The following is a 13,104-nucleotide window of genomic DNA, read 5'->3' on the forward strand; positions in this document are numbered from 1 at the left end:
TCATCATCAACAGATGCTTTATCATTACAAATCATTAAAAATGTAATGTCATGTCTTTTCTTCAAATTCTGCAACCATTTTGTTTAATTATCACAGTTCCCATCAATTTGCAGTTCACTGGGATCGATGTTTGCTTGTTTCAGGATTACCATACTATTAAGTGGCATGTGTTCACTGCAATGCTGACAGAGCCATTTTTTTCAAAACACATCTGAGACCTTCATTTTTAGCTCGATGTTAAAAATTCAGTGTTTTTCTATTTTTTAATGTATGTTCATCACTTTCCACATAGAACTTCAACAACTTACCATTCCATTTCTTCGGGTTCTATATGGTGGATATTACAACACCCTAGTCTTCTATAAGATGCTCCACACTTACACCATTGTCTAGTTTCTCCAATGGCTTTGACTTTCTGTGCTATAAGCATAAATACTTCCTCTTTTTCTTATCATTCTTATCCATGCAGGTATCTGAAGGCCTTATTGACATTTTTATCAATGTCTTTACACCGCAGAGCAGAGAATAAGCAAATAAACTGTGAATAATGCATGAAGGTCTTCGCCCCACATGAGGCATCGTGGAGAATCCGCTGTTGGTGCCTCCAGCCTGCACACCTGTCAGGTAGTTATCCTTTGTGTGCTTGTTTACATGAGAAAATCTGGGCATGCTCAGAAAAGATTCATCACCGCTAAACAGGGCTGGGAGGATCTTTTTTCCCTTGGGGACACTGAAGAAACTGTGTGTTGTGTGCCTGAGTTTTGAGTGTGACACATCACATGAGGTCAGGTGTTGCATTTTTCATTTGTGGCTCATATCGACACTCAAAATGTTTTGCATTTTGGAGCATTTCTCATTTTGGATTTTCAGGTTAGGGATGATCAACCTGTACAACAGCAAGGATGCATTAGGTTCAAAACACAGGATAGAGAACTGTATGTGCAAAACGACCTCTATCATGTAAAACATATGTGCAAGAAAAATAGCATTAAAGATAAATTACAAAGATAATTACAATGTTTATATTTGGCTGATGAGATTCCAGGTGCATTTATTTCCTTCTTTGCATATTTTTATGTTTCATATATCTGACATAATGGCCAAGGATCGCTTCTGGTGTCATAAAAATGGAGGAGAAACAGATACATCCACTGGCATGGACAAGGAACTGCATGAGTGGGACGTGGTTGCAGAGATTCCAGGTGCATTTATTTCCATATCTTACATAATGGGCAAGGATCACTTCTAGTGCCATAAAAATGGAGGAGAAAGACATGCATCCACTTGCACTGACAGAACTGCATGAGTGGGGCATGGTTGCAGTGGCAGCTAGCTTCAGGGCTCCCTCTGTCAAGCTGAAAATGAGCATTCCTCCCAGAAAACCATCAACTGGCAAAGGGGGAGGGTCTGCGAACCCGTTAGACTAGAGTTACTCTTCCCATTGCTCCCAAAATGATTTGAAGTAGAAGAGCGACTTTGAGGCTGGGACAGGACGATAGGCAATCCATCAGGGCCCACATGGTGCTCACCCGTAGGCAACAGCAACCTAGGAAAAAATCTCTGCATCCTGCCTGCAAATGATGCTGTCAATGTCCCGTCCAGATGCCCTCAGTAGCTTGTTGCTTCCTTCCCAAAGCACCTGCATGTCTGTCTGAGCAGAAGCTTGCTCAGTCTGTGCCGAGAGCAGACCAGAGGAGCCCTGGAGTCCAGGAGCAGCCTGTAATCAATGACAGATAGGAGTTGGTGGATACAGGTCCAGCTCCTTCACCCACTGGTGCTGAGTCAAGCTCTCTGCTGTCTCCCAGAGACACCCAATAGGATTGAGCATTGGTGCCCACAGTAGTAGTGCCTGCTCATTGGTGCATTTTGCATTGGTGTTCTCTTCCCTGCCTCACTTTCTTGCTCCGGTGCTTTCTGAGATCATTTCCTGAGTAAACTATGTCCACACATCCCTGTGTCAGAGTCTGATTCTTGGGAAGCTCAACCTAAGACCTGACACCTCTCACTGGCGCTGCTGCAGCCTCGTAAACATTCTCAGCTCCTCATATATCTTACCCCAGGGACACCATAAAGGCAACCGTTAGCGCAGGACATAGAGGTGGAGAGAATGCCAGAAATAGGCTAATGATGAACATTGAGTCCATTCGAATGTTGAAGTAGTTCAAAACAAATGTGAGACTCATGGCTCTGAAACAGAGTGCAAGTAATTTAAAAAATCAGTAATAAAAAATACAATAACTCTGTGACGGAAACAAAGAAATGTTAGAAACATATGTAGGGGCACAGGCTTTCTCATTTTACATGGGGGAAGTTAACGCACTGCATGACATTGGAGCATGGAGCCAAAACGAAGGAAAGAAAAAGAAATGCAACCTCAGGGTTTTTTCTATTGACATATATTTTAACTTTAATAGACAAAATATTCAGAAAATAGCGTCTTTTGCTGTGAACATGTTTATCAAGTTCCACATTCTCTTGAGTTGCATTTTCATTTCCTTTTCTTCATTTTAATTTAAAATTTGAAGGAATACTTTAGTAATCTGGAGTATCTCATTTCGTTAAAGTATGTCTATTATTCATTCAACGCATATGTACTCAGCACCTGCTCTGTGCCGTGCACTGTTCCAGATGCTGGAGATGATGCAGGGAACAAAGCAGACAGCTGTTCTTTCCCCAGGGCGCACTTGCTGTGGGGGCCCAGGGGTAGAAGGGACTTGCTGTCCATTCATAAACTGTAAGCGATGATGTTTACCAAATAACAACAGTTTTTCTTCTGGGTAGTGGGATTTTGGATGACCTTTTACCATCTCTTTCTTCTTTACAGTATTGCTTGAACTTAAGAGAAAATTCATACATAAGTTTCACAAAATCACCAGCTGGGCATGGTGGCTCACACCTGTAATCCCAGCACCTTGGGAGACTGAGGTGGGTTGATCACTTGAGGTCGGAGTTCGAGAGCAGCCTGGTCAGTAAAGGAGATGTGATGATGGAATCAGATGTCAGAAAAATGTGATTGCTCACTTTGAGGATGGAGGAAGGGCCACCAGCCAAGGAGTGCGAGCAGCTTCTAGAAACTGGAAAAAGCAAGGAATCGAAATTTCAAGGTCTCCAGAAGGAGGGTAGAACCTTGATGTTCACCACGGAGTTCGATTGAGCGTGCCTGACCTCTAGGACTGTAAGATAATAAGATGCCCAGGACTGAAGATAATAAGTTTGTGCTGTTTTAAGGCACTTCATTTGTGGTCGTTGCAGCAGCAAGTGGAAACTAATGCAAATGGTAACAGCTCACATTTTTTTTTTTTGGGTGGTGACTGAAATAAAGCTAAGATATTGTTTTCTTTATGCTTCAACAATTGTATGTGTAGCTTTTACATATTAGAAAATGGGATCAATTTTCCTAAGGATTTTTGAAGAACTTTTAAAAGACATTCCATGTATCAGTTAATATTCCCCGTGCCGTATGAGCCAGCACGACGCTGGATGTTTAAAATGACCGAAACTCAGTTGCTCAATCCTAGGCCATTTTGCCAAATGAACACTTTTTATTATGCCACATTCAGTTTCTGGCAGCTAAATGCTGCCTGTGAGAAGATGTTCACTCAATCTTCTGGGACAGCTAACAGTGATTGATGCCTTCCTACGTGCCTCCACTGTGCTCTGCACATGGCATTCGGCTCCTGGAGGCTGAAAGAAGTGATGTCACTGTCACCTGGATAGTAAGTGGCAGGTGGGGACTGGAACATGGGCAGTTTGGCTCCAGAGCCCCAGCTCTTAGTGTTGCTCCTGAATAAAAGAAAGCTAGAGACCTGCATCTCTGTGATGCAGAGGCTCAATGGCTGGCTATTTAGTATCAATTCTGAAGGAGAAACTAGATTCTAGGTCCTTCCTTAATCCAGGCCCCAGAAGCAAGAATCTCTTCCCCCTCTTCCACAGTTTTTCATCTTCTCTTCTCCTTCCTTCCTTACGAGGAAGCCATTAGCACTAAGGAAGAAAACAGGCTTAAGGAGAGCCACGTGAGCTGGGAAGCAGCTCCCTGAGCGGGCCAGGCTGCACGGCTGCCTCTGCCTCAAGGCTCCCCTTCTCCTACCCCATCCAAGCTTCCCGCAGAGGAAAGGAGGTGGTGGGGCGCCAAGTCAGTCACAGGATCTAGCCAGGTGGGCTGTGGCTTTTGCCAGAAACCTTTGTGCTGTGCCAGATCTCTCTGGAATCTTCCTGCCCACTGTGCCAGGTGAAGTCTCATGCTGCTGCAGTGATCTGCCTCCCTGGAGCAGGCAGCATGAGGTGGGGGGCTGAGCCCCAGCAGCTTGGGGCAGACTGTCCAGGCTCAGTGGCCAAGGCCCTCTCCAGTCAATGCCTGAGGTCTACTCCCTTGGCTCCCACAGGCACAGAAGACAGCAAGAGGAAACGTGAACGGTTCATGAATAAATGGAAAAAGCATTTCCCCCACTAGCAGTTGAAGAAACACATTGCTTGCCTAGCAAATTCCCAAAGTTAAAAAAATGCCAACACTCATCACTCTTGAAGCTCCTGGAACAAGTTTCCTACGATTCAACTAGGCCTTGTGTATTCCTTTATAAACTTCTTACCCTCCGAGCCCCTAATTCTACTTCTAGGGATGCATAATAAAAGAAAAAAACCAAAACAGACATCTGGACAATCATTAATGTTGAAAAGCCATCATCATTGCGCTATTCATAAGAATCAAAAATAAGCAACAACACGAATGTCAAACATCAAGGAATAAAATAAATATATTTTGGTAATTCTTTAGGAGACTACGCTAAATTAACTAGAAAATGAAAGTTTTATAATACGTCGTTAACATGACACATTTTTCCCGATAAAGGATTATGTGAAAATGAGAAGTCAAATGTGTATATACCATGTGATTCAATAAGAATACACACACATACACATATGTACATATACATAGGTGTATACACACACACATATTGTTTAAAGAATATATGAGAATGTTAAGCATGGTTATCTTGGTAATTTTTAATTTCCTCCTTATAATTATCTGTGTTTTCCAAAATAAAATTATATTGTTTGCATTACATTTAAATCAGAATAAATATAGATGTTTTTGTTTAACCTGAATCTGAGCTATACTGTCTCACTCACTCATTACATTGACCAAGTGCCTACACTATGTGGTAAGTGCTCGTAAAATCAGGAGTTACAGAGATGATTAAGACCTGATGTGAGTTTCTTCTAGGAGCTCTCAGATTTATGGAGGAGGTGAAAGCCGCGGCTGGCCCAGTCACACAGAGCCCTTAGTGAACCACCTTCTTTTTTTTTGAGATGGAGTCTCACTCTGTTGCCCAAGCTAGAGTGCCAGTGGCATAATCTTGGCTCACTGCAATCTCTGTCTCCTGGGTTCAAGCGATTCTCCTGCCTCCGCCTCTTGAGTAGTTGGAACTACAGGTGTGCGCCACCACACGCAGCTAATTTTTGTATTTTTAGTAGAGACGGGGTTTCACCATGTTGGCCAGAATGGTCTCGATCGCTTGACTTCGTGATCCGTCCGCCTCAGCCTCCCAAAGTGCTGGGATTACAGGCATGAGCACCACACCTGGTCAGTGAACCACCTTTTTAAGAAAAGGTTTTAGAATAAAGAACAGGTCTGTCCATGGACCTCTACCAACAGCTGCATTTCAGCAGTCAGCCCCCAGTGTGGCACTGACCTCAGCTCAGCGCAGGTTTCCAACATACCTTCCCAGGAAAGGTTCCACGCCTCTCAGGTAGACGACCGTAGTTTTGGAAACAAAGCAGAACGACAATAGGCGAAAGCATTTTCTGGCTCCACTTTTCAGGAGGCTGGTCCCAACTTTGGAGATTCAGATCTGACTCCGCAGTGGACCCTCACAAACCCCTCCCTTACACTCCACTCCAGCCTGGCCTGTCCTCATGGGGCAGCCTCCAGTCTCTGAGGGAACCAGGCTCCTTCCCTCTTCCTTCCTGCCAGGTAGACTGTGCTTTCTTCAAAAGATTGGGTCTTGCACAGTTGAGAGCACAGTTTTGGGGCCAAAGACCCGAGTCTGAATTTCGGCTTCATCACTCACAAGTGACATGGTTTAATAACTGTACAGATTGCTAAACTCCTAAAGCTCAGTTTCCTAATGCGAAACATGGAGGTCTAACGCGATGGCGCTCTCAAAGGAATGGATTGTGAGGGCAGGCATCAGGTGTGTATTTACCAACTTCTTTATGTGGACGGCCCTGGTACAGAAGGGAAGAGGCTGTTCTGTGAAACAACACTCTGCAAAAGAAGAAAAAAATCCCTGATTTGTAGCCTTTACCAATTTCCACACTGTAAATACTCCCACTCAGGCCAATTTCAAGCCACCAAAGTTTAACTGGTTGGCAAGAGTCCTGCGTATTTGACAATCAACTTTATTTGGGATCTCTATAAACATCAGCACACCATTTGTCCCAAGAAGACAAGCCTGGTCCTGCTCTTCATGGAGTTCACGATTCAGTGAGGGAAAACCAAGAGCCATGTGTGTAATTAATATATAACTGTCTTACCTCTAGTCTAGCTCTGTGAGAGCAGGGACAATTTATTTTTTAAAAAAAACTTATTCTCACTATGTTATTCTCAGCCCTAACAGATTGTATGTACCTTATAATATATGTTGAATAAATGAATACCTTTGGTAACAAACATAATAATCAAAAGTTAAGAGCTGAGATGAAGAGTGATATGGTTTGTCTGTGTCCCCACCCAAATCTCATCTTGAACTGTAGCTCCCATGATCCCACATGTCGTGGGAGGGACCTGGTGGGAGGTAATTGAATCCTGGGGCCAGGTTTTTCTAGTGCTGTTCTTGTGTTGGTGAATAAGTCTCACAAGACTTGATGGTTTTATAAAGGACAGTTCTGGCCGGGCATGGTGGCTCATGCCTATAATCCCAGTATTTTGGGAGGCTGAGGCAGGTGGATCACTTGAGGTCAGGAGTTCAGGACCAGCCTGGCCAACATGGAAAAACCCTGTCTCTACAAAAAAATACAAAAATTAGCCAGGCATGGTGGCATGCACCTGTACTCCCAGCTACTCAGGAGGCTGAGGTGGGAGAAGGCTGAGGTGGGAGAATCACTTGAACCTGGGAGGCGGAGGTTGCAGTGAGTCGAGATCGCACCACTGCACTCCAGCCTGAGTGACAGAGTGAGACCCTGTCTCAAAAATAAACAAATAAATACATATAAATAAATAAATGGCAGTTCCCCTGCACACACCCTCTTGCCTGCTACCATGTAAGACATGCCTTTGCTCCGCCTTTTCTTTCCACCATGAATGTGAGGCCTCCCCAGCCATGTGGAACTGTGAGTTCATTAAACCTCTTTTTCTTTATAAATTACCCAGTCTCAGGTATGTCCCTATAGCAGTATGAAAATGAACTAGGACAGAAAGTCATAGAAATAACTATTTGAAATAGGTGACCTCTTTAAGGAAGAGATATTTAAGAATTAAGTGACGCCATATATTTAAAGAACATGGCACAATGCCCACTATATGGAAAGTACTTAATAACTCAGTATATGGTACTTAATATTTGCCTTGCTTTGTTCTTTGGACCAAATCTTACTAATATCTCAGCTCAAATGATTTGTCACTTTCTGGCACAATATACCTTCCCACTTCCTGTCCTCACAATCACCCCCTGTGGAGACCCTCATAGTGGCTCTGTCACAGCTTCCTGGAGGTGTTGCTATCTTTCCCTGCCCTTGGCCTTGGTAGCTGAGTCAAGGCATCTCCACATTCCCACATCCGGGCTCTGGAATAATTCTGGCTGCCAGTGTCCAGCTTGGACCATGGGGCCTTCTCTCCCTCAGGGGTGGTTGAGGAGCCTGAAGACCCTGGAGGGAAGCCTGTTAGATTAGAACTGGTGTGGCTGAGGTTGCAGGTTGGCTCTGATTATGAAGAACTGCTCAAATTCCTGGCTATAACGTTGGGCAAGTCCTCATCCCTGAGGGCTCAGTTTCTTAGTCTGTAGAATGAGGGTTTAGACCCATTCGTGTCTGAACCTTCTTCCAGCTTTAACAAGTTCCGATTATATGAGTGGATACTCTACGAAATATCCTTGATGTTTTCAAACTCTCTGGACCTGAAGAATAAGCTGTGAGTCCTCGTGACCCATCAGCTCCATTTGCCCTTATGGCTCCCAGCTCCCCAGTGGTCAGCCACCCTGGAGTACCCTGGTAGCTCTGAATTGGCTCAGCTGGATCTCAGGCTAACTGCCAGTGGCCATCTTTGTCAACTTTTCTTAATGTCAGAGGCATTTGAACCAGAGTGACTCCATCTTGAATAGGGGCTGGGTAAAATAAGGTTGAGACCTACTAGGCTGCATTCCCAGTAAGTTAGGCATTCTAAGTCACAGAACGAGATTGGAGGTCAGCACAAGCTACTGGTCATGATGACCTAGCTGGTAAAACAGGTTGCAGTAAAGGAGTTGACCAAAACCTGCCAAAACCAATATGGCAATGGGAGTGACGTCTGGTGATCCTCACTGCTCATTATACACTAATTATAATGCATTAACAGGGTAAAAGACACTCCCACCAGCGCCACGACAACTGACAAATGCCATGACAAAATCAGAAAGCTACCATATATGGTCCAAAAAGGGGAGGAGCCCTCAGTTCCAGGAATTACCCATTCCTTTCCCAGAAAATTCATGAATAATCCGCCATTTGTCTAACATATAATCAAGAAGCAGCTGAAGTATCCTTAGGCCAGCAGCTCAAGCTGCTGCTCTGCCTGTGAAGTAGCCATTCTTTATTCCATTACTTTCTTAATAAACTCGCTTTCAGTTTATTCAGTGGACTTGCCCTGAATTCTTTCTTGCACAAGATCCAAAAGCCCTCTCTTAGCATCTAGATTGGGACCACTTTTCCAGTACCATTAATGCTCCAAGTGCAGAAGTCCAGTTTTTGCTGGGATGCTTCTATCTATGGGGAGCCACACAGAATGAAGTTTTCCATTGTCGGGGGGCTCTGAGAGCATGGGCAAAGGCATCGAAGCTGGAGAGAAGAAAATGAGGCCAACCTCGACTAAACCCTTAGGAGGTGCCAGTCACACCAGACACGGCTCTCTGCAAGTCATCTCACCTAATCTTCCTAGCAATCCTGGTGTCAGAGGCATTTGAACCACAGCAACTCCATCTTGAACAGGGGCTGGGTAAAGTGAGGCTGAGACCTACTGGGCTGCATTCCCACACAGTTAGAGCATTCTAAGTCACAGGATGAGTGAGATAAGAGATAGGCACAACACACAAGTCATAAAGAGCTTGCTGATAAAACAGGTTGCAGTAAAGTAGCTGGCTAAAGCCCACCAAAGCCAAGATGGCGACGAGAGTGACCTCTGGTCGTCCTCACTGCCACACTCCCACCAGCACCATGACAGTTTGCAAATGCCATGGCAACATCAGGAAGTCGCCCTATGTATATAATCAGAAGCAACCATAAAAATGAGCAACCAGCAGCCCTCCTGGCTGCCCTGCCTATGGAGCAGCCATTCCATATTCCTTTTTCTTTCCTTAGTTTTTTTTTTTTTTTTTTTTGAGATGGAGTTCTGCTCTGCTCCCCGGGCTAAAGCGTAGTGGTGCTATCTCTACTCGCTGTAACCTCTGCCTCCCAGGTTCAAGCGATTCTCCTGCCTCAACCTCTGGAGTAGCTGGGACTACAGGCGCATGCCACCATGCCTGGCTAATTTTTGTACTTTTAGTAGAGATGGGGTTTCACTGTGTTGGCCAGACTGGCCTTGAACCCCTGACCTCAGGTGATCCACCTGCCTTGGCCTCCCAAAGTGCTGGGGTTACAGGCGTGAACCACTGCTTTTACTTTATGGACTCCCCTTAATTCTTTCTTGTGCAAGATCCAAGAACCCTCTCTTGGGGTCTGGATGTGGACTCCTTTCTGGTAACATTGGAAGGCATGACTAACCATCCTTGTTTTAGAGATGAGAACATTGAGGCTTGAAGACACCGGGTCACTTGCTGGAGGATGTACGTCAGGGGTGCCTGAGCCTCAGCACCTTGCCTTGTGCCACATGCTGGTCAGGACACCGAGCCCAAACTGATCTCACTGGGAGGGCAACTCCTGCAGCAGTCTCACCTTAGGCACACCCTCGGCCACCCTGCACTTCTCCCAGGCCCTGGGTCTCTGGGAGCCCTTGAGAGAAAACTATCACCACCTTCATTTACACCCATGGATTCAGAGGAAGGAGATTTTCAATTATCGAATACTTACTAAGTGCCAAAAATCTCTCATCTGCTTTGCTCCATTATATCACATATCTGTTAAGACAGGTTGCAGAGTTTATAGCTAATAAATATTCATTGAGTGGACAAAGGCATGTCCCTTGCAGAGGCAGACATGGAGGAAGAGGCTGCTTGTCATTCCCACCCCACAGCAGATAAAGAAAGCTGGGAATTGAATCCAAGACTAGCTGGCTCAGGGCTCAGGCCCCTGGCCCCAGAGGAAGCCACACATCCTCAACTACGTTGAATTTACCCCTGCACCCCACCCCCAAACCTGGAGCTCAAAGTCCCCGGGGAGATTAAGGCTAATCAGCTGTGTTTATAAAAGGCAGGTGTAGAAGCCTGCAGACCCTGGTTACTCATTACATTGTACTAAATGCTGATATCGCAAACCCTCATAAATAGGCCAAAGGGTGGTAAGTCACCAAAAGGCCAAGCCAGACAAACAAGAGCCTTGCTTATTAACCAAGGACCTGCCTTCCAGGCCTGCCAGCTTCCCAGCAGCCGTGGAGGGGCCAAAACTACTGCCTCTGCCAAGGCGGCCAAGGACCAAAGGCTGGCTTGTTTGCTCGGCCTAGCTCATCAGGATCTGAAAACTTGGCAGTGCAAAGGAGCCCTTGACTTTGGTGCCAACTCCCAGAGTCTCGTAAAGGCCCCATTGCTGTGTGATTTTAGGAAAGCTGTCCCCGAGTCCTGCTTCCTCTGACCCCATGTGGCTCTTTGTGGGGAAATGGGGAAACGGGCTTTCTTCCTACCTTCCTCGGGGACATCTGGGGGGCTTGGCTGTCTTCTCTACCACTGAACTCAGGGCCTCAGCTGCCACCACTGCTCCGGTCTTCAGGCTGGATTGAAGTCAGGGACACTGGTGACATTCTTTGGCACTCCCAAGATAAGCTTAGTTATCTAGTGTTCTTGGCTTCAAAATTTGCATGAATGATTTTCACGGAGAAACAGAGAGATGGGAAGGAGAATGACGGCCAGGAAAAGAAACAACAGTCGAGAAAAGCTCCGGATTTTCCCCCAGTCACTGTCCTGGTTGGTGGGTACATGAGTTTGCTATGGGGATTATTGCAAATAACCAAAAACTCACTGGCTTAAAACACCATGAATTTGTTACTGTAAAGTTCTAAAGGTCAGAAGCTTAAAATGCATCTCCATGGGCTTCAACCAAGGCAGGTCTGCTTGTTCGGGAGGCTCCAGAGAAGAATTCATTTCCTTGCTCACTCCAGCTCCTGGGGGTTGCCATCATTCTCGGGCTCAGGGTCCCGCATCACTCCATTGTTACGTCTCCTTATCTGCCTCCCTCTTATAGGGACCTTTGTGATGACATTGGATCAACTCAGATAATCGAGGGTAGTATCTCCACCTAGAGATCCTTAACTTAAATCACATCTGCAAAATCCCTTTTGCTATTCAGGGTAACCTATTCCCAGGTTCTGGAGATTAGGACATGGGGGCTGTTATTCAGCAAACTGCAGCGGCTGGAGCTCTTCCTGCAACGATCATAGACAGACACTTTGTCCCAAAGGGCACCAAGCTTCCCAAGGACCCAAAAGCACAGGCATCCCAGACTTCTTGCCTGAGGCTCTATCCCCATGGCTCAGGGAGTAGGCACGGGAAACCCCTCCCTCAGGAAGGCAGGGCACCTCTGGGCCTCCAGGTGGGGAGGTTCTCATGTTGCCAGGCTTTGGACCCTCAGCAGTACCCATGGAGATTTGGCTTCTGTTCTCAACCATATTTCCTCTCTTGGGCTTGGGTTTGCAACCAGACTTGGCTGTGCCAAGGTCATGTGTGATTTAGTCTCCTTCTGATCCTCCATTTCTTCATAGGCACAAAAAAGCCCAAAACCGTCTCTTTCATAGGCTGCTGTGAGGATGGATTCAAATGGTGGCCAATAACTCAGATACCTGTGAAGGTTTTCTTGGCCCTTGGAATCAGGATATTTGAAAAACACAGCTCAGATACTAGCACTCCCCTGCTTTAAATCCTGCAGTGGACTCCCCTAGCACTTAAAATTAAGACCTAACTGCCCCTCCTGGAGCCTGTGGGAACTGCGCGATCTGACCACTGCCTACCTCTCTGATCTCACCCCAAATCATCCTTTCTTTGGCTTGCCAGGCACCAGTCACACTGACCTGTTTCTTGAACACATGGGACTGTGATTTGTCTTATTCAAGTTTCTCTTGCTATAAAAGAAAACCACAGACTGGTTAATTTATAAAGAAAAGTGGATTTCTTACAGTTCGGGATGCTGGGCAGTCCCAGGGCATCACACTGAGATCTGGTGAGGGTTATTCCGAGGCAGAAGGTGGCCAGACATTCACAGTCACTCACTCACTCCCAAGATAGCAATATTAATCTATTTATGAGGGCTAACATTGTCACAGTGGCATCAAGTTCCCAACATAGAGCTTCTGAGGGACACACTTAAACCATAGCAAGGTCCCACTTCTGAGATTTGTCCTTGTTTTCTTTTGATTCTAGAACACTCTTCCCCAGAAATTTGAAAAGCTATCTAGTTCCTCTTCAGATCTGAGCCCAAATCCCGCATCCTCAAACGGTCTTGACTTGGCCACTCAATATGAATTAGTTACCCCAATATGAATTAGTACTCCCAGTCTTGATACTTCCTTTATTTCCTTCGTAGCGTTTGTCTCATTCCTCCTCCTCCTCCTCCTCCTCCTCCTCCTCCTCCTCCTGGGCATCCTGCTGGACCACATTTCAAGCCTTGTTTGCAGTGAGGTGTGGGTGGCTTTATGACGCCGTCCCAGTCAGTTGTGGGTGGGTGTGAGTAGTGTGGTCCATTCTGAGTCCTGGTTTGAAAAAAATCTCCCACATT

General features: G+C 45.7%; 1 protein-coding gene and 1 long non-coding RNA gene across 11 annotated transcripts in view; one reads left to right on the plus strand and one right to left on the minus strand.

The window, feature by feature from the left end:
• LOC135278058 (uncharacterized) overlaps positions 1 to 1,196 on the plus strand; it is a 36,536-nt gene extending 35,340 nt beyond the window's left edge. The window contains exons 2-3 of the long non-coding RNA XR_010345639.1: positions 470 to 624; positions 1,106 to 1,196. This is a non-coding gene — a long non-coding RNA (uncharacterized LOC135278058). The remainder of the gene's footprint in view (positions 1 to 469; positions 625 to 1,105) is intronic.
• Positions 1 to 13,104, minus strand: part of ST3GAL1 (ST3 beta-galactoside alpha-2,3-sialyltransferase 1) — a 166,671-nt gene that overhangs the window by 21,285 nt on the left and 132,282 nt on the right. For 8 of the 10 annotated variants that reach the window (XM_064384618.1, XM_064384613.1, XM_064384612.1 and 5 more), the window contains one exon: positions 4,987 to 6,265. The exons of the other annotated variants lie outside the window; for them this stretch is intronic. In XM_064384618.1, the coding sequence (XP_064240688.1) occupies positions 6,123 to 6,265 (143 nt within the window). In that variant the 3' untranslated portion in view covers positions 4,987 to 6,122. Of the gene's footprint in view, positions 1 to 4,986; positions 6,266 to 13,104 lie in introns of those variants that run through there. 10 annotated transcript variants of the gene reach the window in all.

The sequence above is a fragment of the Aotus nancymaae genome, unplaced genomic scaffold (genome assembly GCF_030222135.1).
Source record: "Aotus nancymaae isolate 86718 unplaced genomic scaffold, 86718_ANA_hifiasm-v0.15.2.pri h1tg000036l, whole genome shotgun sequence".
Lineage (NCBI taxonomy): Eukaryota > Metazoa > Chordata > Mammalia > Primates > Aotidae > Aotus > Aotus nancymaae.